The following is a 22,197-nucleotide window of genomic DNA, read 5'->3' as shown; positions in this document are numbered from 1 at the left end:
AAAATTATTAATATACTTATATATATATACAGGCGTACGCGAAAGCGCCGATTACGGACCCGGAAATAAACCAAATGTTATAGATAATAACCAATATTTCGTATTGTTTTTGAACTGTTCAAGTGTCGACTGTTGGTGTAAACTTAAGAGGACGTTATATCCGCATGTGTTGTATACAGGTACGTATACAGGAGGGGAGGGGGTGGGGTTCAAACTTCCCCGAAATAATATCGAGTGACGAGGAAAAAATTGTTTTATTATGTTGCGGCACAATTTTTATTGCTACATTTTGTAACCTCCCCCCCTCCCAATCTTTTTTTTGTATACATGCATGGTTGTATCTGTCTTACTAACGTATATCATAGCAAATTCGCGTTCAGCAGAACACTTTTTGTGAATTTGTGATGTTAGCTTTAATATTAAAGTAAACTTAAAGGTAAGAACATTTCTAAAGAAAATTACATTTTCTTTTATTAATACTATGATTTTAAATTGTGTTACAGCTATGTAAAATACTACAACTTTAATATGTTCATAACTCACTTTAAAATTATATCACCAATAAAAGAATATGACATTTTCTACATAATATTCTTACCTTTAAATTTAATAACAGGTAAATTGACTTTAATATTAAATCTAACATCACAAAATGTGTTCTTCTGAATGCAAATTTGCTATCATATTCATCATGTATGTTAGTAAGACAGAGACAACAAATGCGGGTTTAACGTCCTCTTAACAGCGGTTTTTAAAAATTAGTCATAACTTTTTAAGCGCCACCCAACTAACTATGAAAACATTCTAATGCTATCCAACAAATGGTAAACAAAATTGTTGAATAGGTTTAATTGCATTCTGTTTCATCGTTACACGTGTGTCGCCAAATGCGTGGACATGATATGCTATAAATATTTAATTTAATAATACAAATGTGATGATAATCATTGAACACGATGATAACAAATAATTCAGTATGATTTACTTACTCGTATAGTTTATTATAAATAAAATTGCTGTAAGCCCCAAAAAATTCTGCTAGGAGTAATTGTTTGTACCCATTTCTTAAAATATACAGCACCCAGTGCCGCAACTACTAGGTATCATGTATATCATGTATGTGCTTAATCTAGACATAACATTATTTAAATTGGTTCTGGTTTGAAAAACGTTTCAAATTAATAATATAATAATATAATCAAATTATATAATGTAAGGTAAACTTCTTGTCTAATTGGTATAATGTACGTATAATAACAGAAATTATTCCATACAAGTTAAAATACTAAAAAAGTACCGATTAATTAATTGCCATAGCAATACAAAAAACAATAATATTAATTTGGGGCCTCCAAATGAATTTTGCACACGGGGCTCAGAGTTAATAGTTGCGGTACTGACAGCACCAGCACCATATGCAGTGTGTATTGTAATAAATTATTCAATGTATTTTTTAATCTATTTATCTATATACATATATATGATGTGTTATTCCACTTGTAATTTATACACTTCTATCGATTTCATAACCACAGGCCATTTGCAAATATTACTTTGTATGCTCTTGTCCATACAAGCAATATACTGTATGCTTATACTTAAAATATTATACATTTATGCTTGTAATATAGCTATATAGGTAATAGTATGGTGACGTACAGCATCATTATATAATATTTTTATGTGACGTATTTTCTTTTAAATTTGAATATAATATTATGTTCTCTTAATGACGTCACCATACAATCACCTTATAAATTAAACATATTAATAATCCTAATTGTCATCGTATATATCGTACACTGAGCGGGGTCAAATGTATATAACCACATAAAACCAAATCAGGTATTTTCCTGTTATACAAGATTTTTTTATAATGTGAAAACGTCACAATCCTGTAACTATCTGAGATTATAAAATTTTACCGCTTTTCAGGTTTTTTATATTAATACTGTACCTATATGAATGTATAGAAATAAACTAATAAATAATAATATATTATTTAAAATTTTGAAATGTGATCAACTAGACCACTTTTATAACTAGTAAAAAATTAATTATATAATAAGAGGTCATCACTTATGACTAGGAAACAGATTTAAAGAAAATTGCATTTTTTTCTGAATGACCGAAAACATTGCTTTCCATGCACAAAGTTAATTTGATACATCAAGGAATCAAAACTGTAAATTTCATTTTGCATTTTTCTACATTCTTAAGAGTTTTTTACTTCTTGAAATATATTTTTACATTTTTATGTTATTAAGTCATTTTTATATAGGAATTGATAAAATTTGTTAAAACTTAAGCAGCACCTGATTATACAGTGCGGCACAGTGCTATTATGAAACACAAGGTAAAAGTATAATCAATGTATATTAGTATATTCATTTTTTGGAAATAATTTTCAAAGTAAAAAAAAGATAGGAGAACTAGAAGATGATGAAAATGATTGAATAATTAATACCTAAGAATAAAAATTGATATAATTAAACAAATTTTAAAAGCATTTAAAAAAAAATTTTTATTATAAGTGCATAAATCGTATTTTTTTAAGGCATTATTCTTGTTTTTTATAGAACATATAAATCCGTTCCCTACTTATGACTTATGAGTAAGTTATAATTGTAAATTTGAAAATTGAAACGTGGCGCGTGAATATGGTTAAGATTGTGTTGTTTACGATAATGACGATTAACGAAGGTAGTTTTGGGTCAGTCTAGATAATAGATATAGTCTAATAAATCATGGTTCTTGTATAACAAGAATGTACCAACGATCAATTCGTGTCAACTGTGAACTAATCCTATATAATTAAATGCATTTAAGATAGATGAATATTGATTAGTGAGATTTAACCCAACCAGGAAGAGCTGATATTTATACTTGGCACTTGTCCATTTTTTTTTGTCTTCTGATTTTTTTTTTGTGATTTTAGATTTTGAACAGAACAATGAATGAATTAATTTTACAATGTTGTGTGTTTTGTTTGTATCAGCGGTTTTAATATAACATCGAGGGGGGGGAGCTATTTTCAATTTTTTACCCCCTCCCCCGTCATAATTACATATCAAAGAAAGAATAAAATTTGTATATGACCTTATAATAAATGACATATAACTTTCATTTTTTACTTCATAATTCAAATAGTTTAGTTTTATTGGTAAATCATTATAAAGTACTAGCCTCTGAATTATACTTAGGCCTTTAACTGTGTACATAATGTTATATATTATAGCTGGGATGGCCAAATTGCGGCTCTCTTCATCGACGTATGCGGTTCGCGGTCTTATTTACAAAAACCAAAATTTTAATTTTTTTTGCATACATTTATAAAAAAAAAATGTTTTATTATTATTATTTTTTAATCACATATTTCGTAATTTAATATGTTTATCGGATGTTAGCTATCTTTATTAATTTTGCGGTATAAAAGTACAGATTAGATAATTTGGCTCCTGATATAATTGCATTAATATGTGTGGCTCGCGTACATAGTCATGTTGACCATCCCTGTAATATAGCATTATGTCCGTACTCCGTAGATTTTACTATAGTCTATAATCTAAAAAAAAATTAAATAATAAGTGCGGAACAAATGCAGTTTAGTTCCCACGCGATATTTTCGATTACCCCCCCCCCCTCCTCAAATGTGTGTTTTAAAGCACTGAATACAAAATTCTAATTCAAAAATTCTCGAAAATCATTATTTTGGGAGTTATCATTTTTGTGATAAGCACTTATCACTTTGTACGCACAGTGTGATAAGGTTATCTTATGTTGATACCGCACAGTTGGTAACTGGTATATGAGTAACAGCGGTCACGTTCTATCGATAATAATCCTTGACGGTGTTTTCAGTGTGTGTTTTGTTGACAATTTTTCGTGATTATAACAATTGTTGATAAATGTAATATGTAACTGTTAAAAAAGAGAATATTGCTGCAGTTGTCCTATACTTTCCCTCAACGATTCCGACGGATACATCGCCGCCGTCCGATGGCGTCATCTCAAGACGCTTGGTACCTGTCGCTGCTGGGGCTGGCAGAAAACTTCCGGACGTCAAATCGCATCAAGATGTGCATCCAGTGCTTACAGGCAGTGTTCAGTTTCAAACCTCCGCCAAGGGTCGAGGCCCGGACCCATCTGCAGCTGGGCAACATACTCCTCCAGTACACGAAGAACACGGACCTGGCTCGGACGCATCTCGAACAAGCGGTAATTTCGCTGCCGATCGGAAATCGTTCCCCCCTCCCCACCCCATGGGACAACGACATACTTAATTCCATTTTTGCCTGTCCTTAGTGGTTGCTGTCGCAGTCCATCAACGCGTTCGACGACGTCAAATTCGAGGCAGCCAGTGTCGTGGCCGAGCTCTACCAGCAACAGAACCAATCGAATCTAGCCAAACCCATTCTGAGGAAAGCCGTCGAACTGTCACAGCACAACATCTACTGGCACTGTAGACTTATATTTCAATTAGCCGTAAGTAAAAATGCTCATGGCTATTTCCGCAAATGCGTGTCCAACTTTATTATTGTTCATAATTTTTTCAATATTAATTTTTGTTTTTTTTTTTTCTAGCAAATACATGCTGTAGAAAAAGATTACGAATTGGCTAGCAGCTTACTTGGTGTTGGCGTCGATTACGCTCACATATCGTCAGCAGCTTATACCAGAGTACTTTTTCTGCTTAGTAGATGCATGGTATGATTTTTTTTTTTTGCAACATTTAATAAGACATTTTTTATAATCTGATTTTTTTAAATATTTATTGTTTTATTCTTTTAACCAGTTATTGCTTATTGACAAAAAAATCACAGAAGTTTCTCCATTATTAACCCAGGCGGGATATTTAGTTGATAACTGGCAAGCCAGCCAATATCAGAAAGAATATCTAAAAGTTTTCTTTTTAGTTTTACAAGTAATGATTTTAATTTTATTAAAACTCTTTCATGTACGTATTTTTCAACTTTTGTCATTATTTTAAAGGTATGTCATTATTTAATGGCTGGACAAGTAAAGAGTGTCAAACCATGTTTAAAACAATTACAACAAAGTATTCTGACAATCATGCAGCCTACTTGGCCCTCTGATGAAGGTTACTATTGACAATTTAAATAAATCCTTGTCTTTATCCTTTAGCTATTTACTCATTTATTTTAGTTTTTATTTTTTGATTCAAGAATATTAAATATAATAAAATATTAAATTATTTAAATATGCTATAAAATAAAAAAAGTTATACATTCAACTTATTTAAAAGATAACTTTACTTTGAAAAATTACACATTAATTTTGATTAAATGATAATTTTTATTATATGAAAATAGTTTAAAAGTTAGTTATTAGATATTATTTTACAAAATAACAGATTTTTTTCAGGTCAAAATTAAATGATAAATTATAAATGTATAGCATTTTTTTTAAATGTTGTAATATCAAAAAAGTACTTAAATATACTACATAATACTTATCAGTATATAATATTTATTAGTTAAATATTGGTAGTATTTATTTTATTTTTTTAAATAAATTTAAATTTTTCTAACATTCTATCTGTAAATAAAATAATGTAATTAACACCCAATTTGTATCCCTTGCTAATCATAATCATATGAAAATAAGTTTTTAATAAGGATTAGTACAATTATTTTTCTTATAAGCTATTTTATTTTTCTTCAAAGTGAATTTCCAATTAAAAAAACTTCATTTTTATTTTATACAATAAAGATGTTAGTTATTGTAATTTAAAACAAAAAATAATTTTATTGCAGTTGTTTGTGGATCAAACATGGGTGATATGTTTATATGGATGCCTAAAGAACAATTATATGTTGTAGTCTATCTAGTAACTGTAATGCATAGTATGCAGGCAGGGTACATGGACAAAGCACAAAAGTACACTGATAAAGCTTTGGCACAGATTGAAAAACTAAAAGGTAATCTATGAGTTAAAAAATAAAAGATAATTAATTTATAATTGTACTGTTTACATTTTTTAACAGCTGGTGACAACAAAACACCAATATTGTCAGTCTTCCAGTTAATGTTGCTTGAAAATATGGTTATGTGTCGACTAGTTACAGGAAATAAATCACAAGCATTACGTGAAATGTCTCAAGTATGTAGTATTTGTCAAAGACATCCACGGCTTTTAAACTCTCATCGTCCTCAACTTCATATGCTTATCGGCCTATATGCAATGAGTATGAATTGTATGGATGCTGCTGAAATGCAATTTACTACTTCTTTAAGGGTAGGTATACTTTACAGTAAGACATCTAATATAATGCAATAATATACATAATATAACATAACTATTGTCTTAAATTTTTATTGTTTTACAATAATTGTCTTTCATTGTCACAATATTTCACATAAATTAAAAATTTGATACTCTTTCACTTAATATTTTATATTTTGATGACATCAGAAATTAATCTTAAGATTATGAACATAATCATATCCATTCTCAGTTCAATATTGTTTTTAAATATTTTGTTTTATTTTTATTCCAAAATTAGCTAAAAATTAAGTAAAAAATAAATTTGACTTTCATATAGTTGTACTCAAGATCCAATATAATCAAATATTTATTAAACTATATTATGAAATTACTTAATAGTGAATTTACACTGTTTTAAACGAATAAATGTCAGTTACACCTGTCCTATTATAGTGGTTTTTGTCTAAAATTTTATCAAATTATAATCATTTTATTTTCTGTATCCATTGGTAACTCTATACAAACAAAAAATATTTGTTTTTTATGAGCCAACAAATCCCCGAGTGATCCATGTTAAAAATGCAAAATTTAAAAATTTGTCTGTGTCATATACATCTTCAGGTATATGATCACCTATGTATTAAATTTCAGAACCATAAGTACGATCAACTTAACTGTTGATATCTTACACATACATACTAACAATTCCTTTAATTCATATTAACAAACAAAATGTATTGTAAGAGATGAATAAAACATGTTGTGTATAATGTATATTATATAAATATTTATTGAAAATATATCAGAAATCTTATTTTACAGTTGTCACAAGAACGTGAGTTGTGGACATTTGCGAACCTCAATTTAGCAATTGTATACTTAAGAGGTAAAAGAGATGTTGAACTAAATGCTCTTTTAGATCGTATAAACCCAGAAACTCTAACATCGCATTCGCACAGTCTCAGAGCTGCTGCATACTATGTTCAAGGGTTGCAATCATTTTTTCAAGCCCGTTATAATGAAGCAAAGTAAGTAAACCATTTAATCTAAACACAAAATCTTCTTATATTATTGTTCTATAAATAGCAAAAGTCACCTAACATTAATTTTTTATTTAGGTTTAAAATATTTATTGTTCATAAGTTATTAATTGGCAAGCTTTTTATTTTTTTATCATATTTAATATTAGGTATAATCTGTACTCATAATTCTTTGTTAATTAGAATAATTTTTAATTATTTTTCATGAACTGAATAATTAATGACTTCTTTTAAATTTAAAATAATAATAATATAATATTGAATATCCTTGAATTCAATCAAATAAAAATATATATTTATAGTTTAAACTTTTTTAAAATGTTATACATAAACTCACTATGAAGCAGCTCTTCTAATTTTATCTTTATTTTCAATTTTTGTGAATTGAAATGTATTAAAACATAAATATACATTTTAAAAATGTGTTTAATGTTTATTTTTTTATTATTGTTATCTAGGAGATACTTAAGAGAAACATTAAAAATGGCTAATGCAGAAGATTTAAATCGTCTAACAAGTTGTTCCTTAGTTTTGCTTGGCCATATATTTTTATCATTAGGCAATAGTAGAGAAAGTATGAATATGGTTACACCTGCTATGCAACTAGCTAGTAAAATTCCTGATGTCCATGTACAACTTTGGGCTTCAGCTATTCTTAAAGGTATTATAAATTATATTTGTATTTTATTATTATAAATATTCATACTTGAATATTATTTTAAGTTTATTTTTTTTTATGTAGTAATTTGAGTATTTTCTAATTTTTTACAAATGTGTTTAGATTTATACAGAATGTGCAATGATCCAGTTAGAGAAAATGAAGCACTACAGATGCACTCAAACTTTTCACAAACATTACTTAAGGACCATTTTCAATCATCCGAAATGCCGGAACATGCACTTATATCGTGGACAGACGGACAATTTCCAATTCAATTGAAACCATTTGTATCACCACCTCAACAACATCAACTTCATTTACAACAACAACAACAACTTCATATGCAACAACAGATGCACCTACAACAACAAAGTTTACACATGCAACAACAACACATGCAATTACAGTCTAAACAGCCTAACCCTGCAGCTCTTGGACTCCCTTCTTAGCACCTGCCATATACCAATGCGATCAAAGCACATACATTGTGCCATCGACATGTCTTCAAAACTGTCATTATAAAGGTATGTTAGTTAAATTTGTAATTATGCACACACATGTTTTGTATTGTGTAAATAGCTTGAATGTGTAAAGCTTATTTAAAGGTCCTTTTATACTTTAAAGTTGTATTCTTGGTACATATAAACCATAAGTTTTATACATTTATCAATGTATTTTTTTTTTATTTATATCTATTAAATTAAAATGTTATACAGTAAGTGCACTGTACAGTATTCACTTTGAGTACATTGAATAGAAAACAATTTACTCCTTTCAAAATATTAACTCTAAAAGTTTAATGAGTAACAGTATTTTTGTTTGAAACCTATTATCCTTATATTACAAATAAAAACCGTGAAAGCCCATTTATCCTATCATTAATTTTAAACATTATTTTTTTGTTTTGTGTAATTAGAGTTTTTTGAAATGTATTTTAAGGTTTTTAAAATAATTATTTGTATATATGTATGTTTTTTTTTTTTTTTTGGTAAAAGTGATTTTTGTCAAATGAATTTATATTGAGACCAAAATGTTGACATAAGTGTATTATACCCTATTATATAAGTAATAGCTCAACTTTTGAGCTAAACTTAATAATCTTTCTTCCTGTAAAATAAACAGGTTGAAAACTCTTATTGATCACTGAGCAACGATGGCAATTAAATTATTAAGATGTCTGCTTACTATTACCATATATATATATATATATATATATATAATTTATAAATTTTAATACCTGTTATTATTATTTTTTATATTTATTATTCATTTAATTTCTTTTTTATTTAATGAACGTGTGTACATATATTATTTATTATAAAGTCAATAAAGCTTTAAGTTCATACAATTTAAAATCTAATGTTTGTATCTATTTATGAAAAAATATATATTTTTTTTCACTTGCAATACTAATGATACCCATAAAATATTTCAATGTATATAAAATGAAAGAATCAGAAATTAAAACTGAATATCCAGATAAATTAGTTAATTGCCTAGAGATTAAAAGAAATACAATGTAAATGGTTTATTCGCATATACATACAGTACATCTTACAGACTATAATATAAATATATAGTAAAATTGTTGTACAAATTGTACAAAGGTGAACAGAACATTGGAAGTCACAGTTAATGCTCTTCGGCTATCGTACAAATTGTATATTTTAATCGCACACTTAAATTCACCTAGCTAGTAACTATCATTGGATTTATAATATAGGTATTGTGGAAATCTATTGCAAAACACATTTAAGTTCCTGTGCGTACAATAATCACTTGAATTCATTAAAAATGAATTATAATAATTATATATGTATGTATCGCATTTCGGTCAATGATGGGTAGGTATAATATTATATCATACGGCGGTATAGGTGTTACGTAGGGCTTGTATATGTTATAATACGTAAACATGTCCTGCACAGATTGCTGTGTAGGCATATACATTTTATTATGTGGTTGTGCAATCATACACATTGCACATTGATGATGCCTTGTGGTGCCTATGTGTCTGTGATAGGTATGCACAATAATACTATACGTTTTTACCCACATTAAATTGTATACGGCGAGGTGACAAATTACAAACCATAATATAATAGGACCGGAACAGCTTAAAGTTTTAGAATTTAAATGTATATATATATACAAATAAAACCTATCTGGAGAACTCAACTGTATAGTTACAACTTACAAGTGTTACAACTGTAGATACCATCATTGAATTGGTTTGGTTCCTATTCGTTATGGATGTGTTAAGTTTGAGTTCAAGGACAGATTGTCATTGTTAACGAAAAACGGTTCTGAGCAAAGACGGTCTGTTAGAACGTCAGCTTTATCACTGAGTATATTTTGTATTTACTTTTTATTAGTCATGTATTTTACTTTTAGTATTACGGTAGGTTAAGAAAATATTTACAGTAACATGTTTCTGTAAATACCGTAAAAGCCCCAAAGTATGCTAATCTTTATTGTATAAATAGATAATATTAATTTAAAATAAATAAAAAAATTACTGTGCATAATAAAATTTATAATAATATAAAATATATAAAAGTTGAATAATATTTTTTAAATTATAACATAATAATTATTATCATTATTTATTGTTTACATAAATAATTTCGTCCAAACTGAATTTTATAAAAAATAATTGTATATTTTTTAAATTTTTTAGGTGTAGTGTGAACTACTTACTAAGTATCTTGTATTAAATTTTGAAGAATTTTGCAGACCAAGCAAATATTTTTTTATTGACATATATAGAAAAAAAATTTTTAATTTATCATGCCTAAAATAACAAAAAAAAGCTAAAAAAATTTTAAAATTTTATTTTAGATAAAAAAGATTATATAAACACTTGGTGAAAATTTAATATATCTATGGTTATTCTATTTGGAGTTACGTCACAAAACAACATTTTATCGAAATTGGATTAGCGTAGAAATTCGTGTTTTTCCTTAAGTTCGTTGTTCTTTTTTTGTTAATTATAACAATTTAAAAATTTAAAAACAATAATTTTTAAGTTTAGCCTCTTCAAATTAAACATAATTAGATATCCAAAACCACCCGTTTTTGCGAACCTAAGCATTATTTTATCTACTACTTACGTGTTACGTATTCTCATCAGTCATCTACAAAAAAAAAAAAACACGTATTGAAATCAATGCATGAATCGGCCATCGCTCCGATCAGAATCTAATATAATGTACAAAATATAATTTCGCAGGATGTAAAATCAGAAGTTATAGATTCTCATCATGATACAAACAATCCGTAATGAATCTGATTTAATATTTAAAACCATGTAGAATGCACGAGGTGGTTTTTTTTCATAATAAAACAATGAAGAAAGTATCTTTATTGTACATTAATAATTATCTTAAAACTATAATATGATCCTGACAAAAATCATTTGTGAGATCGCTAAAACAACGCACGATGCTGATACGCGACGAACGGTGTTCTCCAAAGCATCGTGATCATTTGCAGTGGGTTAAGGTAATTATTTAATTAAGCACACATCTCATGGCCATGACCGGCGTCTCAATAAATATTCTAAGTATATATTTGTTCCCTTAATCATAAATATCCTGTAGATAACTTTATAATTGTGCGATTATACAATTATACAAACGATATATTATGTACAATAATTAATTATTAAATAATACGTATAAAGTATAAACAAGTACCTATATACATTACAGTTTAGGTAATTATAATAATAACCAAACATATAATTTATCAAAACATCAAGTTTATTTCAACATGATACGTGTTGTCTAAACACATTTAAAATATATTAAATTATGAAAATAGCATTGAAAATGCTGCGTTTGTGGCACAAACGTTTTCAAATTATTTATCATATCATAACATTATAAATTATGATTATATACAATGTATGGGAAATAAATTATAAGTTTATTTTAATAAGACTACACCATTTGGCGATTTCTAGTGGTGAAATATGATATAAAAAACTGATACTTATTTATTTTTTGATAAATTTCGTGAATATTTTTACAAATAATAAAACTTATATCATATCATACATGTATATAAAACATTTACATTTTATATACATATAAGTATTTTTAATTGAGTAGAAAAATTTCTCAGAAAAATAGATACTTATAATAACTATTATATTTCTACTTGGCATTTATAAAAATATAAGTACGATAAGTATTTATTATTTTTAGAAATTAAGATAACAAGTATTAGTGTTTAAAGGAAATAACAACGTGTACATAACTGTGAGAAAGCGAATGTATATACCTACCTATGATTATAATTATTAAAAAGATAAAAAGGGAAACTCAAAATAAACCTGAACCTACTTATATATATATAATTTTATTTGAATTAATATATCAAAAAAATTACTGAACCTCATTGAGAAAAATTCGTGTGGAGACCAAGCCACCCAGAGTTATCTTAGTTAACAAATATTCTTAATGATATAGGGGCGTATTCGCATGTTTATATAAATATAGCTGTCCTCCTAAAGTTGAAGTTCAATTTTTCAATTTTTAAGTGTATCGACATCTTTTGAAAAATATTCCACATGAGATGTAATATAAAAGTTATAGGTCGCATTACAAATTGACAATAATCAAAAGTTTTTTCACCAAATAAACTGAAGTGTGAAAAATAAAGTAACGATAAAATGTTATATAGGATTGTGTTTTATATCTATAACCAAGTACGAAAAACGAAAAAAAATTAATGCTTTTCGAATTGATAGTACACGCTTAGTTAATATGAAAATCGCATTGTATAGTCGTTTGGCAAAGTCGTTAGGGGCACAGGACACAAACAGCGAGAGGGGGTACGCTTACAGTTAGTAGCAACTAGCAACTGCCAACTGCAACACCAAACTGAACTGTAACATACTTCCAAATTTCCAAGCTTATAAAAAATCAAAGTTTTATATTCATATGACACTATCGTAGTTAATGTCCAAGTCAGTAATACAACTAGAATATTTTCAAGGGGGTCCAATGGGTCCACATCATCCCATTTGATGTAGCAAACTTTACGCCATGTAATTATGTTCTTAGTCACCACATACATGTCAATTGTCTGTCGTTTTTGTTATCGTATTGTTTGCGAGAGTTAGGTACCTATTTGATACAATGCATGTCCCATCTTATAAGTCACGAAAAAATTTATATTTCCGTAACCAATAAATTAATAATAATGTTTTAAATCCTGTTTTGACAGTGATCTATAGATACTATATCGACGTCATTGAGAAAAAAAATACTGTTATGCCAATATAACTACTTCACAGCATTCAAAAAATAAAAACAAAACCCGATTCTTAAGTATTTTTTTAATAGGTTTTACAATGGATTTTATTCTATTTTATCCTATGCCGTACCTATATGTGGTATTGCGGTCAATACATGTCATCCATACAAAAACGAGCATAGAAAAATATTAGTATGATACAGATTACAGAACAAAACATTTATAATTTCTTATAAAGTTAGTTTTGAAACACTATTATATGATTGAATAATTAAACATACTTGAATATCTCATTTTATTGTATATAATTTTGTTGGATAAAAGAAACTACAAACATTGATCGCGTTTATCCGCATCCATTACTTTCCCGCATAACACATAATAAATACTAACCATAATTTAATGTTTAAATTAATTATACGCTTTTAATGAATTATTTATGAACACATTTTTTTGAAATCTGTTGCAAATATTATTATGTAAAGTTAATTGTATTCAAAATATATTAATAAAAAAAAAAAAAATAGCTAAGTGGGTACCACTCAGCTGTATATTAGGTGTCGAGTGGTTCACTATTATAGGTGTTTAGAATTTGAATTAATCAATTAAATGATATATTATCATTATTATATACGAAAAATGATTCTAAACGGAAACGGTCAATCAGCTTATATTATCAAACGACAAACAGCGATATGTTTTTTTGATATAGCTATTAAAGTAATTTATTTTACTTTTAGTATTTTGGACTATGGTACGTTTCCAAAAATATTGTATTTATTATATGACAAGTATTTAATTATTTTAATAAGATACTAGTATAAATAGTATAATATATGTATTTATACCACACTATACCAACTTGTGAAACATAAAATGTAATAACATATCTTTTTGTAAATACAGTAAAAATAGATTTACTATACCTGTAATTTGTAGATAATATTATTTTAAAATAAATCAAAAATGTTATTGCTTATAGTAAAATTCATAATAATATAAAATATATTAAAGTTTAATAATGTTTTAAAATTATAACAAAACAATTAACATATATATATATATATTTATGTTATTCATCGCTGAAATAAGAAATTTCGTCAAAATTGGAACTTGAAATGTCTAAAAAAAATTAATTGTCTTTAGACATTTTTTTGCATTTTATAATTTCAGTATGAACTATTCATGAAGAATCTTGTGTTCCATTTTTAAACCTTAGATACAAAAAAAAAAATTTTTATGAGTTTTAACTACAAAATAGTTTGCAATTTTGTACGATTCTAACGAACTATGAAATTTGTCAAAATTCTAACTTCAAATGCACATAAAAAAAATACATGCCTAATTATTTTAAACATTTTTAGATATAAGATAACTTTTGTGAAATCTTGTATTAAATTTTTAAGAATTTCAACTTTCAACACAGCAAATAATTTTAAATGAATTTTATATAAAAAAAAAAAATAAAAAAGACGGAAATTATCATGTCTGTAAATTAATTCAAATTATAAATATAATTTTATATACTCGTACATATCTTATTTCCAGAATATAACGATCCTATATAACTAGAATTTCTACCACATAATAAAGGAAATCTGAAGTTTGAAGAAGCCAGTACTCAGTAGGTAGGTATTTTGATATAAATATGATGTATTAAATAGGTAAATAATAATATATATATGCATAATACACATTTGAAGAATAAATTATAATATTATTAAACATTCATCATACGTATGTAAAATCTTCTCGGGTGCATTCAAGGTTGCTAACATAAATAAGTGAACGCAATATACCTATATAATTAAAAACGTGTAGAATTATGTATTTAAGTATCTACCCACCTTTGTATAATGTTGTATTAATGTTATGTTTATGTATTATTAAAATAACAAAATGTCTAAAACGATATCATGATTATAAAATAAAATAGATAATATATCAAGCTGCAGCTAGTATTTGTTATTATTGTTAACTAATATTAAATATTTATTTAAATAAATACAAAACAAGATTAATATTTCATAGAAAGCCCTTATAGCATAAAAATGTGAAAAAATTAATATTTTATGGGTTATAAAAATAGTTTCTTTTGGTCATTTGGTGTCAATAGCGAAATAATTTAATTTTTCTGACTTCTCGATGGGTAGCAGCTATATATATATAAATGTATTTATAGGAATACGTAATTTTGGGTTTAAGACAATTAAATATTTTGTACAAATGTGTAAAAATTTATATAAGATGTATTTGTTTTCTATGACTAATAAAAAGTATTTCACCGTTAGTTTATCTTGGAATAGTATTTATATTTTAACTATTGGCCATTGATTATAAAAGTGATGTTTATAATCAATGGTAGTGGGAATATTTATTTTATCTATAACACAGTAATACAATAATATATGGAAAATCATCGAACACTTAAATTAAATAATATATAAATATATTTTAAAATATAATTTTTTATGTCGAATAATGACTCATTGAAAATGCTTATAATGAAGCGAACGTATAAATCTCTAAGCCACCGTTATTAGGTACTTAATTTGACCAATTCTTAGCACTTTCCAAACAGCAAATAATAGATGAATGTATGAATATTAGGTATAAGTATAGTTACTTATCTACCTATATAATATGTGTTACTTGTTACATCTAAGTAGGTAGTTAAGATATATAAGAAACTAGAAAGTTGTAAGGTTTAACGAACATATAACACCGCAATACAATAAACACAATTACTTATTACATATTTAAGTTTAAGTATAATATAGCCAATAGAGGGTTGGGCCATTTGGCCATATCACTTAATAAGCGCCAAAGGTGCAAAAATTACATGACATTTGTGCCAACATTTGTAGGACAACTATATGCACAGGTACTTAGAATTTTGGTGCTTTTGTACGATATGGTTTTTTTTCTTACTTCATTTTGGCACTTGTGTCTTCCATCGAGCTCTTTATATTCTCACGACCGCAGAAGAGTGTGATTTTGGAGGAGAAAATGACTACATAATATAATGATAGGTGTCGATTAAATGGTTTTAGTATCTACATATGTACGAATATAAGAAAAAGCTTTACGATTATTTTTCAAATCGACCATTGTAGCGGCTATAAAAAAATCCAGATGATCCAAAATTCGAATAAATTAATATCCATGTCGTTGATAAATTTATTTCTATAGACTCCAGTTTATTCTTTATGACGTTTATGCCTACAGAACTTATTGAAATTCGGAATAAACAATATTTAAATGTTCAGTGCACGAGAAAATAGTACACCTTAAGTCCTACTTAACTAAAAATAAAAATTAAATCGTTTCAAGTTTCGAATCACGACTTATTACGATTAATAAGTCAAATTTCAGCGTCTATGAAGTTGGCTCAAACTAACTATAGGTACTATTTTGAAAGCCTGGGATAAAATGGAAGGGTATAAACTTTAAAAGTTCGTATTGGCCGAGGAATTGACTTTAAAATTTTAGGGATGGGCCTACAAATGTTACTAACTATGAACAATGTCTTGTAATCTGTTTGAACTGTGATGGGTTCCGTGAAGTTGGTCGTGCTATGCAAAAATCTTCGTCTAAAAACTATGTTAATGACATATATTTATATAATAATCGCTTCTATGTATTGATATTATATTATTGTTATATATCACGATACTGATCAAGAACACGTGTTTTAATTACCTATTCTTTAAAAGAATATAGATGTATAACAATAATGGACTTAAAAAATAATTCGGCCCGCATATCAAGGAAAACCATTGTTGTCGATAATCGTACATATATATATGTGTATTATATACATCATCGCCATTTCGCCATTTCGCCAATAATAAGAATTGTATTAACACGCGTGAAATAACATTATTATAGTGCAGGAGCTGCAGATGTTAGATACGAACCGCGGTGCGCACTATAAAAACAATTGTTATTTATTATTGTCGTGCGGATGCGAAAACCAGAATGGGTATATCAACCCGCATGGGACTTGGCCTCAGAAACACACCCATTGCTTGTACGTACTTGTAATACCATAATACTTCCCGGTGAACTAATCTCGGGCCGCCCATCTCGTACGACGCGGGTTCAACAGACGCGAAACAAATGCAGAATTACATCACAATCATCGCGGGCATTGTAATGTGTATGCGTACACGTCGTGTTCTATACAGTATTAACATTATGTGTAGCAGCAGCAGCGGCGGCGGCAAATACGTCAGAATATTGTTATTCGGGTGTGCATGTGCAGGGCATTAGTCGGTTGTCTGCTGTAAGACATACCGCGAACGCGACATTACAGTCTTTATTCGTTCTATATATGTGTAGCATAATAGGTACAAGTATAATGCATAGAATACGTGCTACGTGCAGCTCTGTCTTGTTCAAACGCATTTCGTCATAATATTATTTAATTATTATCGCTCTCGGGCTCATTTCGGATTGTACAACGGCTGTAGTGTTTCGGCGGTACCTGCGAAGAAAAATTAAATTATTATTATTATTAGTAGTAGTAAACGCGCTGCAGCTGCTGTGATGTCTTTCTGGGGATATTAAACGTCTTTGTTCGGCGTTTAGTATCGTAATATACAAGTACAGACAGTACGGTATAATAATAATTAGCACCATTAAGAGGTAACAATAACCGCATGATATATAATATAGAGAAGGTTGTGAGTTCTTAATAATGCGTTTGCACATTCTTTTTTATTTGTTCGCCACTTTGTAATTACACAAAAAGAAGCAATTGAATTTTATCAACATTTTGTTCTACGATGCTATAAAATAGTAACAATCTGTCAGTCTGCAAACATTAATTAATTTACTTTTCACACTTTGACAGACCCAAGTGTGTGTATATTGTGTGCCTAGATGTTACTCCTTTAAATTATTATGTATTATACACATTATACACGCGCTACAGCTGCTTTGTAAAAAATTCGTTGTTTGATGTTTATTCGTTATCAAAATCTAGCTTGTGAAATACTTAGTTGGTGTTATTGTATTAGTGAGAAAGTTTTTTTAATATAGTATTAAAGAGACTTACTCGCCGTAACCTAACGCGAGACATAATATTAATTTAATTTGTGGGCAGAAAAATTAATATTTTTAAATGACATTATAAAATATGATGGTATGATATTATAAGCCGACACGAGTGTTTCATTCAGTGGCGGATTTAAGGAGAAAAGCCTTAGCGGCATATTACATAAAGGGCCCAATAATTTTGAACTGTCGTGAATACTAACTCGTGGAGAACTTTACCCCCACCTTCTATCAGATCTTAAAAACTATTAAACTACTTAGGTAATGAAACAATATAAATAAAAATAGTTATAATGATGCCGGTGTGTGGATTTGACTGTACATAGGTAATACGTACGAGTACAAATATATTACACAGTATTATTGTTATCCCAATTATTACTTGATGTGTTACAATCCAAAACTTCAAAAACTTAAGAAATAAAAAAATAAATGAAAATAAGTAAGGACTGATGACTGGGACACTGGGTACGGGGGGCCTTTTTGTATAGGGGCCCAGGCGGAAAATGTCCATTTTTCCCCCGTTAAATCCGTCACTGGTTTCATTCTACATCCAACGTTGTAAAATATCATTTCTGCATTACATTATGCAAAATATGCATGATTTTCCGACCATAAACGACTTGGATCGACAGTAGAGAGCTATACATGAATGACCTAACCACATGGGTTGAACACATACTGTTATTCAAACTTTAAAATTATACTACAATTGCTTCTTAAGTGGTAAGTAATAAGTTGTATTTTTTATTATTTTAATAATAATAAAAAAAAATAATAATATTATTTTATTTACATATATATATATGTACATATTATGATATATAGGTATTTAAAATTGAAAACGATGATCGTTTTTAGTTTTTTAAATTTACAGTTCTGCTAATAACTATACAGACCTATAAGTACCTATGTATTAAAAAGATATAATGAGTTGATATTATAAACATACTAAACATAATATACGTTTTAACCATATTTGACCATATTTAACCATATTTTAAATTTATCGTTTGCCTATCTGCTGTAAAGATAGAGTTTTAGAAAAAGTGAAAAAAGTTAAATACAAAACTAATTATAAAATAATAATAATCTGAAGTGCATAAATAAAATTGCTTTAACAAAACTGAAGATCAGAAGATGAGTACTTATTTAAAAGTGTAGTTATGGGTTAATCGTGCGTATTAGTATTTAGTATTTAGTATTATACAAGCATAATACGAATAATGTAATTGACTTCATGGATCGTTATGGCTCTCTAGTTCTGAAGAAGAAAATTATGTCGCATTTTTTAGAGAGGCGAACGATTTAATTACATTAATAAATTAATTCCTTGTTTTCACATCAATGTACGAGGCGAATACATATTTTTTGAAATATATACATGTACATTTGAGTAAGTATAAAAAATTGTATTTTATCTTTAGTGAAAAAAAATAATTTTCAAATCGAATAATTATTTGTAAATATTAATACAATCTGTGAAATATTAGTTTGACAGAATTCAAAGTTCTATTCATATAATAAGGCTATATTAATATATCTCATGTGATAAGATCTTTTCCAAGGAAAATGTATTTAGATTAAGATTTATTTAATATTAATATAGGTACACGAACAGCGACGGGGCAAGAGGAGTAATCGAGAGGCAGAGGCCTCTAATTTTTTAAGAATTTGTGTGGTCACCCACAAAATAATTTATAGTATTTATAGTATTTTCTAGTAATTACTATGTTAGGTAATTTAATTGAAAACATAGCAGTAAACGGCTCTATAGTAGGGTTACAGTCTAGGTGGATGCCGGATGGAATAGATTAGCTTTTGAACAATTTCGAGTTCATCACGCCACGCCACTTACGTGAAACAGTTCAGCTGCAGTTGCCACTGTACTAAGTACCTTAAGTTTCGTACCTATACTGATTAAACTAATCATAATAATAATTATTTAATACGATTAGCGAAAATGCATGTTTAGACTGAAAGAACTATCGTATGGTGCTTACTACTGGCTCACATCATATTAAATACATAGAACTTGGTAAGTGTCAGTTTATTTAGTCGAAACAAAATGTAATAAGGTACAGCATAAACGAATGTCACAAATCGTTAATGTGAAAAAATCGAAATTTCTAATGCACACACCAACCTGTGTACATCTACCTATTATTATATAGTTTAATCTATGTAATAAAATATGAGAAAATGCTATTTTGTCGTAGTTGACACGAATGTAGTACAACGATCTGAACGTTTTTTGTAACCGACACATATTTTCGAAGATTAAAACGACCGTCTTCATGTAGCTGTCATAATATTATTATGGCGAATCCTAAAAACGGTTGTTTGTTTAATCCGTAGAGCACAAGCTGTATGAGTATTATAATGTTTGTAGCCTGTAGGACACTGAACCGCAGACATTTTGTACTATTACAGGTAGAAAATACTGTACATTTGTATATAATTTATTATTACACATTTAAATAGACATAGGTATAGCCGGTACAGGTAACCCTATAGTTTTGTAAGTTTTATTGTAGATTTCCAACAGAAATAAATAAAGTCAATAATATCATAAGTTGATATAATAATATATAATACTTAAAATTATTGGTTTTTAAAAATTATAAGTTTGTGTGAACATTTGTAAGTTATATAGTTATGTAGTCATTTTATAATAGTTTTATTTTCGTGCTATGCACAGGTTTTGTGAATTTTTGAAACATTCACTGTCAATTATAACTCATATTATATAAATTTAAAAGTTGAAAGTATGAAAAATTACTTCAAGTTGATGTGTTATTTGATATTGTTTTATTTTCATGCTGTGTAGTGTGTATACGTAGACTTTGTAAATTATTTTTAGGATTAGTTTTTCAGCAATTTTATCTTATCTCGTAAAATTAATTCCTGGTTTATTTTTACTGTACAAAGTGTTCGTTTATCTAATATTATAGGGCATAGGCATTTGTATGAGTACCTATATGATTGTTTTCTTTATATTCGGGTTATTTTTCAATTATTAAATATATTAAAATATTTTTACCAGTTGACCGGTTTTGTGAAGGTTAAACAAGTAGGTAAGTGGGTGTTGTAATTTTTTAGTTTCAATTAGAAAAAATAGAAATCTAACTTTATCATTACGAATGCATTACCAACGAAGGTACATTTAAATTTATTATTTTTTATTATACTGCAACTACTTATATACTAAATTAATCTGAGCATTAATCATTATGATGATGGTGGTCATTTGTGATAATATACGTATATACTTAATCACAAGTGATTCAAAATCAAAATATTATTCGTTTATTACTAATATATAAAATTATTAATTTATTCATGTAATACATTTATAAATAAACGGTTGAAACAAATTATAACAGCAGTATACCTGTCCACTTAATAATTTCTGATGCAGAACCTGCAACATCATTCTTATTATCTCTTGCAGGTTTTTACAAAACATATTTCCTTGTAACTGCATTGAGATCGGTTTATTAGTTATTATTAATTATTGTATTTGCATATAGTTAATTTGTATAATTACTTCAAAGGTTACTTCAAATTCAAAATATATTTATAAATCCTGATTGAATCTTATTAGCATCATATAAAAAACATATATTTGTAAAACGTATTAGGTAATATAGTTATTTTATCACCTTGATTTCTTCGAATGGTAATTAAATATGACGTATTGTGTATACTTCAATAGTTTCAATACCATTTAGTCTAGTAGTTTCAGTGTACTCACCTATTATTATAAACTAGGATAAATACAAGACTGATATTTTAATAGAACATCTACTTATACCTATTTACCTACAGCTATATTGCTCAGAGTTGTTTCATTATGAACATAGAACACGTAAAAATGCATTAATTTTATACTTAAAAATCTTAAAAGAATAACTCGACAACTCGTTTTTTTCGCGCTA

At 27.7% G+C, this 22,197-nt stretch overlaps 1 protein-coding gene across 1 annotated transcript; it reads left to right on the top strand.

The window, feature by feature from the left end:
• Window positions 1-3,999: 3,999 nt before the first annotated feature.
• Window positions 4,000-8,838, top strand: LOC113561236 (MAU2 chromatid cohesion factor homolog). The gene is made up of 10 exons (XM_026967538.1): window positions 4,000-4,218; window positions 4,306-4,485; window positions 4,585-4,707; window positions 4,796-4,924; window positions 4,993-5,101; window positions 5,778-5,942; window positions 6,009-6,259; window positions 7,052-7,257; window positions 7,728-7,930; window positions 8,051-8,838. Exons 1-10 carry the CDS (start codon window positions 4,000-4,002, stop codon window positions 8,377-8,379), a joined length of 1,914 nt encoding a protein of 637 aa, XP_026823339.1. The 3' UTR covers window positions 8,380-8,838.
• The last annotated feature ends 13,359 nt before the right edge of the window (window positions 8,839-22,197 follow it).

Source organism: Rhopalosiphum maidis, chromosome 1 (assembly GCF_003676215.2).
Source record: "Rhopalosiphum maidis isolate BTI-1 chromosome 1, ASM367621v3, whole genome shotgun sequence".
In the NCBI taxonomy this organism is placed as follows: domain Eukaryota; kingdom Metazoa; phylum Arthropoda; class Insecta; order Hemiptera; family Aphididae; genus Rhopalosiphum; species Rhopalosiphum maidis.
This window is presented reverse-complemented; position numbering and strand designations above follow the sequence as displayed.